Source organism: Rhinoderma darwinii, chromosome 6 (genome assembly GCF_050947455.1).
Source record: "Rhinoderma darwinii isolate aRhiDar2 chromosome 6, aRhiDar2.hap1, whole genome shotgun sequence".
Taxonomy (NCBI): Eukaryota; Metazoa; Chordata; class Amphibia; order Anura; family Rhinodermatidae; genus Rhinoderma; species Rhinoderma darwinii.
In genome coordinates this window covers 88,078,841-88,098,534 of record NC_134692.1, presented here as the reverse complement: position 1 = coordinate 88,098,534, position 19,694 = coordinate 88,078,841, and the positions used below count along the sequence as shown (strand labels likewise).

The following is a 19,694-nucleotide window of genomic DNA, read 5'->3' as shown; positions in this document are numbered from 1 at the left end:
TTCTTTGACGAAAGCAAAGTTTGAAGGAGAAAATTATTATTTCAAATAAAAACAATTATTTCTAACCTTGTCAATGTCTTGACTATATTTTCTAGCCATTTTGCAACTCATTTGATAAATATAAGTGTGAGTTTTCAACTCCTTTCACTGCAGACACACAGCGTGACGTCACCCACAGGACCTGGCGTCGGAAGAGAGAAGACACATCAGCTCCAGGCGTCAGAGGGTACAGTTGAATCTGCAGCAGCATCACCGTGTCAGGTAAGCATATTAAACTCCCTAGAGACGAGCATATTACCCCCTCGGACTGCTGGAGCCCATGTATCTTCTCTGTCCGACGCCAAGGTTAAAGGACCTGTGGGTGACGTCACGCGGTGTGTCTGCAGTGAAAGAAGCTGGGTGGGAACGATGAGAAGTGTATGACGCTGATTTGTCAGCGTCATACACTTCTATTCACAACGCCCAGTTGGTAAAAACACAATACACGCCCAGTTGGTAAAACGAGAACACACTCCCAGTTGTCCATTGAAAAGCTCATTTGCATAAATATAAAATTGCTCATAACTTGGGCAAAAATGATAGTTTTTAAAAAAAACAAAAAAAAAAACAACTTTGCAGTGATCTACATTGCAGCGCCGACCACATTCAATAGGAGATAGGGATTTGATAATATGGTGACAGAGCCTCTTTAACGGTCCATACATTTATAGTTATCCCTGGATCATCACCAGCCGAGGTAAAAAGAAGTCAGAGTCCCCCAAAAGGTGTCACTGTATGCAAGCGACCTGTACTTACTCTACCCGGTGTGCCGAACCACGGAGGGAGGAGGCAGCAGACCCAGGGGGGGGATGAGGAGAGATGTGGGGGACATTGTGCAAGAGGGAACTGCGGGGTCCTTAGCCAATGTTAGGCTCACTCCCCTCTTCTATTTAAAGGACGGGTGTCGCGGAAAAATTTTGTTATATATAATATTGCTTTTAGTATGTTATTAACCCCTTAAGGACACAGCCTGTTTTGGCCTTAACCCCTTCAGGACTGAGCCTGTTTTGGCCTTCAGGACGAAGCCGATTTTTAAACTCTGACATGTGTCACTTTATGTGGTAATAACTCCGGAATGCTTTTACCTATCCAAGCGATTCTGAGATTGTTTTCTCGTGACACATTGGACTTTATGTTACTGGCAAAATTTGCCCGATAGATTCAGTATTTAATTGTGAAAAACACCAAAATTTAGCGAAAAATTGCAAAAATTAGCATTTTTCTAAATTTAAATGTATCTGCTTGTAAAACCGATAGTAATACCACACAAAATAGTTACTAGTTACCATCCCCCACATGTCTACTTTAGTTTGGCATCGTTTTTTTAACATTATTTTATTTTTCTAGGACGTTACAAGGCTTAGAACTTTAGCAGCGATTTCTCATATTTTCAAGAAAATTTCAAAAGGCGATTTTTACAAGGACAAGTTCAGTTCTGAAGTGGCTTTGAGAGTCTTATATATTAGAAAGTCCCCATAAATCACCCCATTTTGAAAACTGCACCCCTCAAAGTATTCAAAACAGCATTCAGAAAGTGTATTAACCCTTTAGGCGTTTCACAGGAATTAAAGCAAAGTAGAGGTGAAAGTTACAAATTTCTTTTTTTTTATACAAAATTCATTTGTAATACATTTTTTTCTGTACCACAGAAGGTTTTTCCCAAAAAATTTAACTTATTATTTATTGCCCAGATTCTGCAGTTTTTAGAAATACCCCACATGTGGCCCTAGTTCGGTCATGGACACAGGCCTCAGAAGCAAAGGAGCACCTAGTGTATTTTGGGGCCTTCTTTTTTTAGCATATATTTTAGGTACCATGTCAGGTTTGAAGAGGTCTTGTGGGGCCAAAACAATAAAGACCCCCAAAAGAGACCTCATTTTGGAAACTACACCCCTCAGGGAATTTATCTAGGGGTATAGTTAGCATTTTGAACCCACAGTTTTTTTGCTAAATTTATTTGAATTAGTTTGTGAAGATGAAAATCTACTTTTTTCTGAAAAAACGTAGAAATTTTTAATTTTTTCAAGGTATAAAAGAGAAAAACACCCCAACATATGTAAAGCAATTTCTCCTGATTATAGCAATACCCCATATGTGGTAATAAACTGCTGTTTGGACCCACAGCAGGACTCAGAAGGAAAGGAGCACCATTTGGATTTTGAAATTCAGATTTTGCTGGAATGGTTTTCAGTGCCATGTCGCGTTTGAAATGCACTGGAGGGAACAAAATAGTGGAAACCCCCGGAAAGTGATCCCATTTTGGAAACTACACCCCTCAAGGAATTTTTCTAGGGGTAAAGTTAGCATTTTGACACCACGGTTGTTTTGCTGAATTCATTGAAATTATTCTGTAAAGGTAAAAATCGACTTTTTTTCTGAAAAAATGTAGCCATTTTTAATTTTTACAAGGAATAAAGGAGAAAAAGCACCCCAACATTTGTAAAACAATTTCTCCCGATTACGGAAATATGCCATATGTAGTAATAAACTTCTGTTTGGACCCACAGCAAGGCTTAGAAGGGAAGGAGCGCTATTTGGCTTTTGGAGCTCAAATTTAGCTGAAATGGTTTTTGGGTGCCATGTTGCATTTGCAAAGCCCCTGAGAGGCCAAAACAGTGGAAACCCCCCAAAAGTGGAAATTACACCACTTAAAGAATCTATCTAGGGATATAGTGGTCATTTAAACCCCACAAGTCTTTTGCAGGATTTATTAGAATTAGGCCGTGAAAATGAATATCGACATTTCTTCCACTAAAATGTTGCATTTTTTTCAATTTCACAAAGGATAAAGGGGGAAAAAGCACCCCAACATTTGTAAAGCAATTTCTCCCGAGTACGGCAATACCCCACGTGTGGTCATAAATGGTTTTTCATTAGAAAGTAATTAACCCTTTCTGGAGTGATCCATTTTTTTCTTTTCCTTAGTTTTTTCCTCCCCGCGTTCCAAAAGCCACAACTTTTTTATTTTTCAGTCAATAGAGCGGTATGAGGGCTTATTTATTGGGGGACGAGCGGTCGTTTTTATTGGTGCAACTTTTTGGTACATACAACTTTTTGAGCACTTTTTATTACATTTTTAGGTAGAGCCAAGGTGACCAAAAAAACAGCGATTTTGCCGTTCTAAATTCTTTATTTTTTACGTGAGACGCTCCATACATCACCCCCCACACTACGACATGCTATGTCATGGTGCGCGCAGGGGTTAATGCGCAGCGCATGGTGCAGAGTGAAAATTACAATTTTCCACTCATATGCCATTTTAGTGCATTATATGTTATGCCCAGTTTGTGCCACTGAAGACAAATAACTCAAAATATTAACCGGGTTCTCCCGGGTATGGCGATGCCATATCTGTGGACGTAAATTGGTGTTTAGGCACGCTGCAGGGCTCAGAAGGGAGGGACGCCATTTGGCTTTTGGGGCACAGAGTTTGCTTGGTAGTTGTTCTGTTTGGGGTTTTACTGGTGTTTCAGTTTATAATGTGGGGGCGTATGTAATCTGTGCGGGGTACATCAGGGTACATGTTATCTGTGCGGAGTACATCAGGGTACATGTTATCTGTGCGGGGTACATCATGGTATAATAAGAGGGTATAATAATGCAGTAAATAAATAATAATCCGCAGATATGTGGCCAGTGTCACACTTATAAATGGTGCCCGATCTTATCCGCTTTTGGACACTACACATTTTGCATCGCCATATTCTGAGAGCCAGAACGGTTTTATTTTTTTCTCCACCGGAGCCGTGTGAGGGTTTATTCTTTGCGGGACAATCTGTAGTTTTCATTGTTACCATTTTGGGGTAGCAGAAATTTTTTTGATCACGTTTTATTCCATTTTTTGGCAAGCAAGGTGACCAAAAACCATCAATTCTGACAATGTTTTTTATTTGTTTTTTTTATGGCCTTCACCCTGGGCTATAAATGACCATTATACTTTATTCTGCAGGTCGATACGATTACGGCGATACCATATGTATATAATTTTTTTATGTTTTGCAGCGTTTGTGCAATAAAATCACTTATTTATAAAATAAATTAATTTTTGTGTCACCATATTCTTAGAGCCATAACGTTTTTATTTTTCAGTCAAAAAAGCGGTGTAAGGGCTTGTTTTTTGCGGGACGGGATGTAGTTTGTATTGGTACCATTTTGGCGTACATGCGACTTTTTGATCACTTTTTATTGTATATTTTGGGAGGGTTGGTAACTAAAAAAATTGTGATTCGGGCACTTTTTTTCGCGGTGTTCACCGTGCGGGAAAAATAATATTACAGTTTTATAGTTGGGGTCGTTACGAACGCGGCGATACCAAATATGTGTACTTTTTTTAACGTGTTAATTTTTTTCCTATAATAAAAGACTTATTATAGGAAAAAAAGCATTCTTTGTTTATGTCACTTCTAACTTTGATTTTTACACTTTTTCAAAACATTTTTATTATCTTTTTTTAACTTTTTTTACTTGTCCCACTAGGGGACACTTAGACTTGCAGCTCTGATCGCTGCTGGAACACATTACACTACACACGTAGTGTAATGTGTTCCAACTGTCATTGTGACGTAACCGTCACACTGACAGGAAGCAGAGGAGGAACGGCCGGAGGCTGATCCTCCGAGGCTTCCGTACATGGCAACCCGGAGGTCATTGTCTGGCCTCTGGTTGCCATGATAAGGATCGCCAGCCCCCGCAAATACATGTGGGGGGCTGCCGATCCGCTGTAAACCTCTTCGATGTGGTGATCGCAATCGACCACCGCATCGAAGGGGTTAATTGCCGATTTCAGCGGCGACAGGCCGCTGATCGGCAACGGGGAGAGCAGGGCTGACACCCTGCACAGTTAACCGCTGCTGCGGTGTAGCGCCGCGCGGCGGTTAACTTTTAAAGCGCGGACGTAACTGTACGCCCAGGTGCGCGAAGTTACTGCTTATCTGGACGTACAGTTACGCCAAGGTGCGGGAAGGGGTTAAAGAGGCTCTGTCACCAGATTTTGCAACCCCCATCTCCTATTGCAGCAGATCGGCGCTGCAATGTAGATAAGAGTAACGTTTTTTTCAAAAACGAGCATTTTTGGCCAAGTTATGACCATTTTTATATTTAGGCAAATGAGGCTTTCTTAAGTACAACTGGGCGTGTTTAAAGTTAAGTACAAGTGGGTGTGTATTGTGTGTGTACATCTGGGCGTTTTTACTTCTTTTACTAGCTGGGCGTTGTGAATAGAAGTGTATGATGCTAACGAATCAGCATCATCCACTTCTCTTCGTTACCACCCAGCTTCTGGCAGTGCACAAACACACAGCGTATTCTCGAGAGATCACGCTGAGACGTCACTTCCTGCCCCAGGTCCTGCATCTTGTCGGACGAGCGAGGACACATCGGCACTAGGCGACAGAGGCTACAGTTGATTCTGCAGCAGCATCGGCGTTTGCAGGTAAGTCGATGTAGCCTCTGTCGCCTGTCGCCTGGTGCCTGGGGTAGGAAGTGACGTCACAGCGTGATCTCTCGAGAACACGCTGTGTGTCTGTGCACTGCCAGAAGCTGGGTGTTAACGAAGAGAAGTGGATGATGCTGATTCGTCAGCATCATACACTTCTATTCACAACGCCCAGCTAGTAAAAGAAGTAAAAACGCCCAGATGTAACACACAATACACGCCCACTTGTACATAAAACTTTAAACACGCCCAGTTGTACTTAAGAAAGCCTCATTTGCATAAATATAAAAAATGCTCATAACTTAGCAAAAAATGCTCGTTTAAAAAAAAAAAACAAAAAAAAAAAAAACGGTACTCTTATCTACATTGCAGTGCCGATCTGCTGCAATAGGAGATAGGGGTTTCAAAATCTGGTGACAGAGCCTCTTTAAGAACACAGCCTATTTTTTCAAATCTGACATGTCATTTTATGTTGTAATAACTCCGGAATGCTTTCACCTAGCCAAGTGATTCCGAGATTGTTTTCTCGTGACATGTTGTACTTGAGGTTAGTGAAAAAAATTTGGTCGATAAATTCAGTATTTATTTGTGAAAAACACCATAATTTAGAGAAAATTTGTGAAAATTAGCATTTTTCTAAATTTAAATGTATCGGCTTGTAAGACATAGTAATTCCACACAAAATAGTTATAGTTAATATTCCCCATATGTCTACTTTATGTTTGTATAGTTTTTTGAACGTCCTTTTATTTTTCTAGGACGTTACATGGCTTAGAACTTTAGCAGGAATTTCTCACATTTTCAAGAAAATTTCAAAAGGCTATTTTTACAGGGACCAATTCAGTTCTGAAGTGGCTTTGAGGGCCTTATATATTAGAAAGTCCTCATAAATCACCCCATTTTAAAAAATGCACCCCTCAAAGTATTCAAAACAGCATTCAGAAATTATTTTAACCCTTTAGGCGTTTCACAGGAAACAAAGCAAAGTAGAGGTGAAATTTACAAATTTAATTTTTTTTTACAAAATTCATTTGTAATAAAAAATTTTCTTTAACAACAAAGGTTTTACCAGAGAAACGCAACTCAATACTTATTGCCCAGATTCTGCAGTTTTTAGAAATATCCCACATGTGGCCCTAGAGTAGTAATGGAGCATGTAGCAAAGGAGCAAAGGAGCACCTAGTGGATTTTGGGGCCTTCTTTTTTTTAGATTATATTTTAGGCACCATGTCGGGTTTGAAGAAGTCTTGTGCTGCCAAAACAGTGGAAACTTCCCAAAAATTACCCAATTTTGGAAACTACACCCCTCAAGGAATTTTTCTAGGGGTATAGTTAGCATTTTGAGCACACAGGTTTTTTGCTAAATTTATTGGAACTGGTCTGTGAATATGAAAATCTACTTTTTTTCTGAAATTACAATGTTTTAGTTTTTACAAGGAATAAAGGAGAAAAAGCACTCCAACATTTGTAAAGCAATGTCTCCCGATTACGGCAATACCCCATATGTGGCAATAAACTGCTGTTTGGACCCACGGCAGGGCTCAGAAGGGAACAAGCGCCATTTGGATTTTGGAGCGCAGATTTTGCTGGAATGGTTTTTGAGAGCCATGTCGCATTTGCAGAGGTCCTGAGGTACCAGAATAGGGGTAGCCCCCGAAGGTTTTGGAAACTACACCCCTAAAGTATATATCTAGTGGAGGAGTGAGTATTTCAAGTCCAAGTTTTTTGTAGAATATGATGCATTTCCATGTGAAGAATTTAAATCAAATTTTTTTCTTACACATTTCCTACAAAGTACATTAAACTGAATAATTGCACCCCAACATTGATTATCCCTGTTCTTCTATGTTTATAAATACCCCCATCTGCTGCTCGATCAAATGGTGGGCCCCAAAAGGAGCATCCTGCGTCTTTCAGGTTACAATTTTATCTAAATTATAGGCCCTATTCCACGCCTCTGGGGATTTCGGCTTGCAAAATGATGCAAGACCTCCAGAATTGTCTCCATTTTCAAAATTAAACCCCCTAAGGTATTCATCTAGGGGGTGTAGTGCGCATTTTGAGCCCACATTTTGGTCCAGAACTTATGCAAAGTTTCATTTTAAGGGTATTTTTGTCATGCAAAATTCATGATACTGAAGGAATGCACCGTTTCTTCTGTGTTCAGTAATATCTCTACTTTGGCCATAGTCTGCTGCCTAGCCACACGACAGGGCCCAAAAATATACATCATCCCCAGAAGTTACTCCATTTTGAAAACTATACCCCCTAAACTATTCATCTAGGGATGTAGTGATAAAAGTTTTTAAAGCGGAAAATAATTGGGGTTAGATGTAAAAAAAAAAAAATAGAAATGTGCCATTCTGGTACAGCATATATAAATGGCACGTATTCTCACAATTTATTCCTTTACTCTGTTACTCCTATGTTTAGAAATATGCTGCGTTTCTGGGGGATCAAACAATAGAGGAGCGCCAATTTTTACTGGTAAAAATGGCTTGTCCCTAACAGTGAATTTTTGCCTGTAGTTACTGCATGACCATATAATGCCAACAAAGCTGTTGACCATCAAACATAGTCCTGGTTTGATATATAGTAAGTTAGCAAGCAAGGAAAAATTGTCCTGTAGTGAAGGGCAATCTATCTAAAAATTGGAGGAAAAAAATAGATACAACCGTGTTGAAACTAAAGCTTGTTCACAGGATGAAAGAACAGTTGCAGGGAAATATATTCATCATCTTTTTTCAAAGGGACTGGTTGTACAACGCCTCTTTAGCACCATCAATCACTATATGAGAGACGGACGTGCCAAGTGACGTTGGCACACCGTAACAGGTCCCTGCCCGGCAAGGTAGGAACTGAAATATGCGCAAAACAACCTGTCACCTGCAGAATATTTAAGGGGCAATGTCCAACTCCGTATATATGGATAGTAAAGGACCACAAATCCCCAAAGTATTGTTTTTTTTAATTTATTTTTTATATATATATATATATATCTATATTTTTTTTTTTTATAAAACCTCCCTAACTATTCCTAGCCAACTATCCCTATCAACCTATATAATTATATCTAACTAACCCCTAATAATCTAAACCTGTATGTTATCCCTAAATTCACTATCAGTAAAATTTCTATCTCTCTCTCTCTGTCTCTCCCCATCTCTCTCTATTATTATTATTATTTTTTTTTAAAAAGAGAAGCTCCCACAAGTAGAAGCAGAAAGCAGGTAAACAGCGGCAGCGGAGGGGTTAATGTGGGGTTAAATTCGCTGGATCTGACAGGTAAAATTCACACTTTCGCTGGGCACGTCTGATCTCTTCACTTTCACTCTCGGACTGAAGAGATCAGATACTGTTGTCATGCGCTGTAATTGGTCAGTCACAGAAGACTGACCAATTACAGCGATCGTCGTCAGGGGACCGCTATTATTGGTCCCTTACCGTGTTACTGTGTCGATCACCTGTCATAAACAGTTGACGGCACATTTCTGTCACCTTGTCTTTTGACAGAGTGACAGAAATTAGCCAGGACGCGCCGGTACGTCCCTGTGCCTTAAAGCACTTCAATGCAGGACGTACCGGTGCGTCCTGGTGCGCTAAGGGGTTAAAATACAATTTATTTATTTGTGTGTTTGTTTTACTTTTTTCTTTTTTCTAACTTTTACTTCTCTATGGGGGCTGCCATTTTGTTTTTCATCTCTGTATGTGTCGATTAACGACACATACTGAGATGGAATACGGCAGCTACAGTGCATAGGGCACAATGAACGGGAGCCGTTCCATTGACTCTGCTCTCTGGCTCTGTACTGCGCAGACGCAGGTCAGAGTCACACAGAGCAGAGCAGCTGTTTGCAGGGAGATAGCAGGCGCCATACTGAAGACCAGCTGCACTGCAGGTAAGATGTGTGTCTGTCTGTTCCACTCTATCTCACAGACTCCGGCTCTCGTGAACCCCGACGGGGGCCCCCCCCCCCATGACGGCCCCCCACCCCTAACAGCCCCCCCACCCCTAACGCCCCCCCTCCCGACGGGACCCCCCTGTATGAAGGACACATGATGCAACTGTACAGGGAAAGCCCTGAACGATAAATCTCTCTAGTTGTGCTGAGACAGAGGTTCATTAGTCACATCCCCAAACAGTCTCAGCACAACTAGAGAGATTTACCGTTCAGGGGTCTGGGAAAGCTGGGTGACCACCATTACCCCTCCTACTGGAGTGTGAGAGGTTCATTAGTCACATCCCTAAACACACTCCAGTAGGAGGGGTAATGGTGGTCACCCAGCTTTCTCAGAATCAGATATAACCAGGAAAGGGCTGGATGGACGGGCTGAGGATGCACAGGGTTTTTGGTGACCCTCTCTGTCATGTGATCGGACCTAGGTTACCGGTTCATCAGACGGGGTTCATGTGACTATAAATCTGTCCATAACAAGAGACAGTGCACTCAGGACAAGCCCTGCCCTCATGCCGTAGTTGTGCGGTTCTGTCTGAAGTGATGGCGGTGGGTGGCTCTGACACCCGCCTCCCCCGTCGGGTCATCTCAGGACAGAAGGGGTGTCCGGATTGGAGACACAGCGCCGCACCTGTCCTCAGGTTGTGTCTGGTATTGCAGTTCACCTCCTTTGAAGTGAATAGGACAGAGCTGTAATACCACACACGACATTAGGACAGGTGCGGCGCCATGTTTTCCTGGACGACCCCTTTAAGACTTTTCGTGTGTGTGTGTGTGTGTGTGTGTGTGTGTGTGTGTGTGTGTGTGTGTGTGTGTGTGTGTGTGTGTGTGTGTGTGTGTGTGTGTGTGTGTGTGTGTGTGTGTGTGTGTGTACGGGCGCCGCTGATACTTCATAGCCGCTTATCAGCTGTTTTGAAGAATCAGCGGCGAGCGAACACACACACACACGTGTGAAATCAAGCGTTTTTTTAATGCGTTTTTTTGCACGTAAAATGTGCAAAAAAACCAAAACTTATATACACGGCGTGTGAACCGGTCAACTGAAAAGTCATTCACTTCACTTTCATCATTCTAAGGGCTCATTTACACGAGCGTGTTATATGTCCGTGCAACGCACGTGATTTTCACGCGCGTCGCAGGGACCTATATTAATCTATGGACTAAATATATATGTAGAGGAATGATCGAGGCACTCACCGAAGCTGGCAAACAATTTCTTTATTACAAAAAAGATCTTTGGTCAGGATGTGGAATTGCCTACGGCCGTTTCACGTGCTGGTACACGCTTTCTCAAGGCCCTGGCGTCACTTCCTTCACCTGCCCTTTTATTTACAAATTAGTACACATTGTTACATAACAAAAAATTAAAAAAGACAGGGAAATGCACAGTATATTATGGTGGTTCATGCAACTGATACATTCTAATCTTGAAATATAAATATTTCAGTATCAAATCATCTAAAAACAAATAAGGTTCATGTTAAAAACGAACTTAGATCATTACGATCATTGAGACCGAGCGGTCCTAGTGCACCTGTCAGAGAAATAATCTCTGCCTCTCTCTGCAACAGAGATTTGTGTCTGTCTCCTCCTAAAGCCAATGGCTGAATGTGAACTATACCCACAAATCGCATACATCGAGCGTTATTTTCATGTTTCTCCTGCATATGTTGTATCAGCCTAGGGCATCCCTCACATGTGTTTAATGATCTTATATGTTCACGAAATCTTACATACATGGGTCGTATAGTTTTACCTATATAAAATCTGCCACAGTCACAGATCACTGCATATACAACGTATTGGGTCCTACAGGTTATTAATCCATTAATTTCAAACGTACTGCCCCCTAAATTAAGGTTCCTTGTACGTATTATGGAATTGCAATAATTGCATTGTCCACATCTATGGTTACCCTTTGGACTATTAGCTGTCAACCAGTTCTCTTTGCACTTCTCTTTTTGGGAAAAACGTCCCCTGACTAAAATGTCTTTTAAATTTTTACATCTACGAAAGGATACGATTGGTTTCCTAATTGCGACTTCCATAAGTAATGGATCATTCTCAATTAGGTGCCAATTTTTTCGAATACTTGTTCTGATAACCTCACTCATTGGGCTATAACCGAAGGATAGAACAAATCTCTGATCTTTTTTAATAGGATTTTTTCGACTCTGTTTTTTATGATGGAATAACGATGTCTGTTTGATCTCACTAGCTCTATTTAGAGCTTCTTTTACCAATTTTACTGGATAACCTCTAGCTTCCAATTTTTGACTCATCTCATCTGCCTGTTCATAAAATGTCAAATCACTGCTATTAATTCGTCTTAGACGTAAAAATTGAGCATAAGGTAAAGATTTAGTTATATGTCTAGGGTGATAGCTATCATACCGCAATAATGTATTGGTAGCTGTAGGTTTTCGATAACCTTTAGTCTGAATTGCTCCCCCCTCTATTGTAACATATACATCCAAAAACTCAATTTCTTGATTACCATGATAATTTTTCTGCTGAAGATAGAAAAATGTTACATATTTTAATGGATGTCCCTATTGAAGAGGTGGATTGTGAACCACAATCGTATAATATTGAAAAGTTTCAGGGTGGGAAACCATCCACCTTCAACCCTCCTTTACCTGCCGGTTCACAATTGGATTTATTTCAAAAAGAGGTTTTACGTGATGTAAAATGCCTCATTTATCCTTTAGCCACTCCCAATCTATCAGTAGAGGAAAGAAAGGCATTGAAATGGTTAAGTTCTAACAAAAATGTTATTTTGAAACCGGCAGATAAAGGAGGGAATATAGTATTACTGTCAAAAGAATATTATATTCAGGAGGCTCATCGTCAGCTAGATGATAATTCGGTCTATGAAATCCTTAAACAGGAGCCAACTTCATTATACCTAAGGTTATTGAGATCATTATTGAGAAAAGGGGTTGAGGGTGGTTTCTTTTCTGAAAAATTCGGAGAGAAATTAATTATACCATTCCCCAATAGACCATATTGGTATTTCATCCCAAAGGTACATAAATCAATGGAATCCCCCCCGGGCCGCCCTATTATAGCGGGAATTGGATCAGTTACTGAGCCACTTTCACGCTATTTGGATTGGGTAATGCGCCCATTATTAAAGAATATTCCTTCCTATTTACAGGATACACAAGATTTCTTGTCAATAATTATGGATTTTGGTTGGCAAAAAGGATTCAAATTGGCTAGTATTGACGTCGAAAGCCTATACACCCGTATCCCTCAGGATGCCGGTGTACAGGCTGTTAGACGTCAATTGCAGTATACTAATAGTGATCATGCGTTTATTGACTTCATATGTGAGGCATTACAGTATGTGTTGAGTCACAATTCATTTCTATTTGATGACATCTGGTATCGACAAAAGTCGGGAACGGCTATGGGTACCCCCGTAGCTCCGACTTTTGCGAACTTATTTTTAGCGGATTTTGAAGAACAAATGATATACAATCTTTCTAATCCCTATGCCAAATACCTACAGCTATACCTGCGTTATATAGACGACATTTTTGTAGTGTGGTCAGGTACACAGCAAGAGTTCCTAGATTTTGTAAAATACCTAAATGCAAATTCATCCAATATGAGTTTTACACATAAATTTGGTCATCAAGAAATTGAGTTTTTGGATGTATATGTTACAATAGAGGGGGGAGCAATTCAGACTAAAGGTTATCGAAAACCTACAGCTACCAATACATTATTGCGGTATGATAGCTATCACCCTAGACATATAACTAAATCTTTACCTTATGCTCAATTTTTACGTCTAAGACGAATTAATAGCAGTGATTTGACATTTTATGAACAGGCAGATGAGAGGAGTCAAAAATTGGAAGCTAGAGGTTATCCAGTAAAATTGGTAAAAGAAGCTCTAAATAGAGCTAGTGAGATCAAACAGACATCGTTATTCCATCATAAAAAACAGAGTCGAAAAAATCCTATTAAAAAAGATCAGAGATTTGTTCTATCCTTCGGTTATAGCCCAATGAGTGAGGTTATCAGAACAAGTATTCGAAAAAATTGGCACCTAATTGAGAATGATCCATTACTTATGGAAGTCGCAATTAGGAAACCAATCGTATCCTTTCGTAGATGTAAAAATTTAAAAGACATTTTAGTCAGGGGACGTTTTTCCCAAAAAGAGAAGTGCAAAGAGAACTGGTTGACAGCTAATAGTCCAAAGGGTAACCATAGATGTGGACAATGCAATTATTGCAATTCCATAATACGTACAAGGAACCTTAATTTAGGGGGCAGTACGTTTGAAATTAATGGATTAATAACCTGTAGGACCCAATACGTTGTATATGCAGTGATCTGTGACTGTGGCAGATTTTATATAGGTAAAACTATACGACCCATGTATGTAAGATTTCGTGAACATATAAGATCATTAAACACATGTGAGGGATGCCCTAGGCTGATACAACATATGCAGGAGAAACATGAAAATAACACTCGATGTATGCGATTTGTGGGTATAGTTCACATTCAGCCATTGGCTTTAGGAGGAGACAGACACAAATCTCTGTTGCAGAGAGAGGCAGAGATTATTTCTCTGACAGGTGCACTAGGACCGCTCGGTCTCAATGATCGTAATGATCTAAGTTCGTTTTTAACATGAACCTTATTTGTTTTTAGATGATTTGATACTGAAATATTTATATTTCAAGATTAGAATGTATCAGTTGCATGAACCACCATAATATACTGTGCATTTCCCTGTCTTTTTTAATTTTTTGTTATGTAACAATGTGTACTAATTTGTAAATAAAAGGGCAGGTGAAGGAAGTGACGCCAGGGCCTTGAGAAAGCGTGTACCAGCACGTGAAACGGCCGTAGGCAATTCCACATCCTGACCAAAGATCTTTTTTGTAATAAAGAAATTGTTTGCCAGCTTCGGTGAGTGCCTCGATCATTCCTCTACATATATATTTAGCCGATTGTGCTACTCTTTCGATGAGCAACTCCGTGGCAATTTACCTGCAATTATCCAACAGTAAGCAAGCCATATTTCAACTCCCATTCCAATTAGGCGGTTTTGGCAGTGCCAGCCTCTTTCCTTCTTCCCATTGATGATATTAATCTATGGGGCTGTGCAGACAGGTGCGTGAGTCCGCTGCATAAAAGTCACGAGATGTGCGTTCTTTGAGCGTTTTTCGCGCATCACGCACCCATTGAAGTCAACGGGTGCGTGAAAACCACGCATGTCGCACAGAAGCACTTCCGTGGGACGCGCGTGATTCGCGCAACAGCGGTGAAAAGGATGAATAAAAACAGAAAAGCACCACGTGCTTTTCTGTTTACAAACATCCAAACGGAGTGTCATAATGATGGCGGCTGCGCGAAAATCACGCAGCCGCGCATCATACAGGGCTGAAACACGGAGCTGTTAAGTTCCTTTTGCGCAGGCAAAACGCTGCATTTTTTGCGTGCCTAAGGCTGGATTCACACGAGCGTGTGCTTTTTGCACACACAAAAAATGCGGCGTTTTGCCTGCGCAAAAGCCACTTAACAGCTCCGTGTGTCAGCCCCGTATGATGCGCGGCTGCGAGATTTTCGCGCAGCCGGCATCATTATGACACTCCGTTTGGATGTTTGTAAACAGAAAAGCACGTGGTGCTTTTCTGTTTTCATTCATCCTTTTCACCGCTGTTGCGCGATTCGTGCTTCCGTGCGACATGCGTGGTGTTCACGCACCCATTGACTTCAATGGGTGCGTGATGCGCGAAAAACGCTCAAAGAACGGACATGTCGTGACTTTTACGCAGCGTACTCACGATGCATGAAAATCATGCACCTGTCTGCACAGCCCAATAGACTAATATAGGTCAGTGCAACGCGCGTTGCACGGACGTATATCCCGTTCGTTTGAATAAGCCCTAAGGGTAAGGCCACACACAATGTTTACAGCTGAAAAATCGGAAGCAGAACGCCTACAAGCATCTGCCCATTGGTTTCAATGGGAAATACAGCGTTCTGTTCCGACAGGGCGTTTTTTACGTGGTCGTTTTCCAAAACCGGCACGTAAAAAGACGCCCACCAAAATTAAGTGCGCATCACTTCTTGGGACGTTTTTGGAGCCGATTTTCATTGACTTTATAGAAAAACAGCTCCAAAAACGGCCGTTAAAAAACGCAAGTTTGATTAAAAAATGGCTGAAAATCACGAGCTGTTTTCCCTTTGTTTAGTAAGCGTGTGAACATACCCTTAGCCTTTTGGTGTGTCCTATAACACACCCAAAATAGCTGCCGGACACTGCTTAGCAATTTGAAGACACCTTTTCCTGGCTTGTGGGAAGGGGGGCGAGATTCCCTCCCACATTTACAGCAGCTGTGAGTCCGGTTGCTTTGCCTTATTCACCTTGCTGTAATTCTGGGAAGTGCTCCCCCCTGGTGGCCAACATAGGAAAACAGTCAAATTATTATTTGATTTGTAATACTTTCCACCATATGGAAGAAAAAAAAAAATACAGCAAAAAACGTAAAAAATATAATAGAAATAAGTAACGACACTTAAAAAAAAAAGGTTTAATTCGCGACACATTCCCTTTAAATTCTGCAGAGAAGGCATTGACGCAATTGCCCTACAGCAGCTGCATATTAACCAGTTCTTTCCAGACCTCAGGGCCAGTTCCATACGCAAAAAAAGCTGCAGACCTGCAAGCCCACCACCTCACACATCCCCCCATGTGAACACAAACACTTCTTTGAAAAGCCAGGATAGGAGCCAACCTCTGCTGCCTCTACACCTCTCTATAGCAACACTGCCCTCTCTTCTCTACTGCTGAGCTGTGAGGAGACCTTCATCTAAAAAGGAGGCCTTCTACAGATGTCATATTGGCATCCATCACCCGTAGGCTACCATGCTAAAGAAAATGCATACATTTAGGCCTCATGCACACTTCCATCACCGTTTTCACAGCCGTTTTTCACGGATCCATGTGTCCGTGATTGTATCAGTGTGGTTCCCGTGTGTACTCCGTATACACTTCCGTGTTTCCGAGAGGAAACTAATTCCCATTCACACTATGCACCCGATATCAATGTGGGCACAGCGTTTCATTGTGAGTAGCGGTATACAGCATGGACAGCGACAGGGTCCTGAAACATTAGAAATCTATATTGTGAGCGCCACGCATGGTACTCACTGTCCAGCGATAGTCATTGTCCAGGGTGCTGAAAGAGCATGCCCAGCGCTCATAATATAGATTTCTAATGTTTCCTTCAAAAACCCGCAACAAATAGTCAAATGCAGCGACTTCCGCTGCAAAAATCACAACTCAGAAAAAAAAAAAAAGTTTATACTTATCCAGAACTCCCTGCTTCTTCCTCCAGTCCGGCCTCCTGGGATAACGTTTCATCCCATGTGACCGCTGCAGCCAATCACAGGGAGCTCAGACTTGGGGTATGTTCACACGCAGTGACTGAAAACTTCTGAAAATACGGAGCTGTTTTCAGCCGGAAAAAGCTCCTGATTTTTAGACGTTTTTGTAACAACTCGCGTTTTCGCAGCATATTTCACGGCCTGCACTTTTTCCGAGCCGTATTTTGACAGTGACGCGTAAAATTACACCTCGTGGGAACAGAACACCGTAAAACCCATTGCAAGCAATGGGCAGATGTTTGGAGGCGTAATGGAGCAGTTTTTTCAGGCGGAATTCGAGGCGTAAAAGAGGGACGTGTCACCAAGACAACAGCCGGGGGAAGGAATGAACTTTTTATGTCGCTGCATCCCGCTGCGGAAACGCTGCCCGAAAGGGCTGCCCCTTCTCTCTATCCAGCACTGATCGCCAGCCTCTTCTCTATCAGTGCTGATTAGTGCAGTGAAATCTCTCTCTACGTGTACTTCTGCCCACGGATGTGGTCCGTGTGCCTTCAGTTTTTTTGACGCACCCATTGACTTGTATGGGCCACACGGTCATGGAATCTCGGACCAAAGTAGGACATGCTCTACTTTTGTCGGAACGGAACAACGGGACCGTCAAAAAAACTGAAGTGTGCATGGCCCCATTGAAATGAATGGTTCAGAGTGCTAGCCGTCAAAAAACCGGCTAGCACCCTGAAGGAAAAAACAGAAGTGGGAATGAGGCCTTAAAGTATACTTTTTTTTACTGGATGCCTCTGGAAAGAATCAGTCTACAACAAAAAAACTCAAACTACGCATATCCCCCGACTGAGGCCAAAAGAACGTGCTTTTGGCCTCCGTCGGTATAATGGTCCCCTATAGATCAGTTTAACATGTACATTGGAGCTTTGCCGATATACACGCTAAACATAGGGCTACAAACGCAGTCTAAAAGGGGGAATAAAATCATGACTGCAGCTGGGATCACAGGGCTGAAGTCGCTGCACAGTGCAACAGATTACCAATAAGCAATTGAGGTCTCCTAATTTATGAAACATATTTACACACATCAAGGTAGTATAATCACTGCCTAGATACCATTATGTATACATCAGTGTCATTTAGACAGTACGCTTTACAGAACTATTGGCGCTGGCGATCGTTCACACTGGACCATCAATTGCTCAATGTAAATATCCCCAGCAGACGCTGCTGAAAGCGCATATCACAGTGCTGGGCATCATCTCCTCGGCTCCCAGGTTATTAACAGGCTTCTGCATTGGGATGATCCATTCTACACTTGCAAGTCACTTCAGGTTACTGCCCCACACCCACTTCGCTAAGACTGGAACTCATTGCGTTTACACGGCAATCTCTGCCAGTCTCCCCCTGACCTCGGGCCTTTCACCGCTCAACAACACACACAAGCCCTGGAGGGCGCCAAGGCCTCAGCTGTGACTGCGAACCCTCAGCAGCTGCGGTTTTAACACCCAGAGGCACCACCGGCACAACGGATGCGTCCGATTGGCTACGGTACATTGTGGAACATGCTCACCTATCTCTGCCTACGAGCCCTGCGCGCCTCCTTCCCCAAGTCGCCATCTTGGAGCCTCAGATATCAGCTGTCTCAGAACGTTCTGCGCATTTCACGGGGACTGATGGGAAATGGAGTCCACACTGAAGCTTACAGTGCAAAATGGCGAATGACTACAAATCCCGACGTCCCTTTCGCTTTCTTTTACAGAAACGCAAAGCGCCATGGAAGTTGTAGTTCCACAACTGTACGGCTGTGACCGCAACCAGCTGGAGTATCATAAGGCCTGAGTTACACGAGCATGTGCGTTTTGCGCACGCAACAAACACGGCGTTTTGCGTGCGCAAAAGGCACTTTAGGGTATGTTCACACGGCAGCGTCCGTAACGGCCGAATTTACGGGGCTGTTTCCAGGAGAAAATAGCCCTGTCATTTCAGCCGTAACGACATGTGCAGGCGCTTGAACGCCGCGTCCATTACGGACGTAACTGGAGCTGGTTTTCCATGGAGTCCATGGAAAACGGCTCCATTTACGTCTGAAGAAGTGACATGACACTTCTTTGGCGCGGGCGTCTATTTATGCACCGTCTTTTGACCGACGCGTAAATATACGCCTCTTGTGAACAGACAAATGTCAGCCCATTGCTTTCAATGGGCAGATGTTTTCCAACGCTATCGAGACGCATTTTCGGACGTAATTCGAGGCGTAAAACGCCCGAATTACGTCCGTAAATAAGCCGTGTGAACATATTCTTAGGGTATGTTCACACGGCAGCGTCCGTAACGGCTGAAATTACGGGGGCCGTAATGGCATGTTGAGGCGCTATTTTGCTGTGTAAATTACGGACGTAAATGGAGCTGTTTTTCAATGGAGTCAATGGAAAACGGCTCCATTTACGTCTGAAGAATTGACAGGCACTTCTTTGACGCGGGCGTCTTTTTTACGCCCCGCCTTTTGACAGCGGGGCGTAAAAAAAATGACCGTGTGCACAGAACATCGTAAGACCCATTCTAATGAATGGGCAGATGTTTGCCAACGCTATTGAGGCGCATTTTCGGATGTAAAACGCCCAAATTACGTTCGTAAATAAGCCGTGTGAACATACCCTAGCAGCTGCGTGTGTCATCAGTGTATGATGCGCGGCTGCGTGATTTTCTCGTAGCCGCCATAATTATAACACTCCGTTTGGATGTTTGTAAACAGAAAAGCACGTGGTGCTTTTCTGTTTACATTCAGAGTTTGACAGCTGTTGCGCGAACCACCCAGTTCGCACGGAAGTGCTTCCGTGCGACCTGCGTAGTTTTCACGCACCCATTGACTTCAATGGGTGCGTAATGCGTGAAAAACG

General features: G+C 42.3%; 1 protein-coding gene across 1 annotated transcript in view; it reads right to left on the bottom strand.

Moving 5' to 3' along the window:
• TMEM11 (transmembrane protein 11) overlaps positions 1 to 18,500 on the bottom strand; it is a 40,486-nt gene extending 21,986 nt beyond the window's left edge. The window contains exon 1 of the mRNA XM_075831286.1: positions 18,368 to 18,500. Within this exon, the coding sequence (XP_075687401.1) occupies positions 18,368 to 18,414 (47 nt within the window). The 5' untranslated portion in view covers positions 18,415 to 18,500. The remainder of the gene's footprint in view (positions 1 to 18,367) is intronic.
• Between the last annotated feature and the right edge of the window lie 1,194 nt (positions 18,501 to 19,694).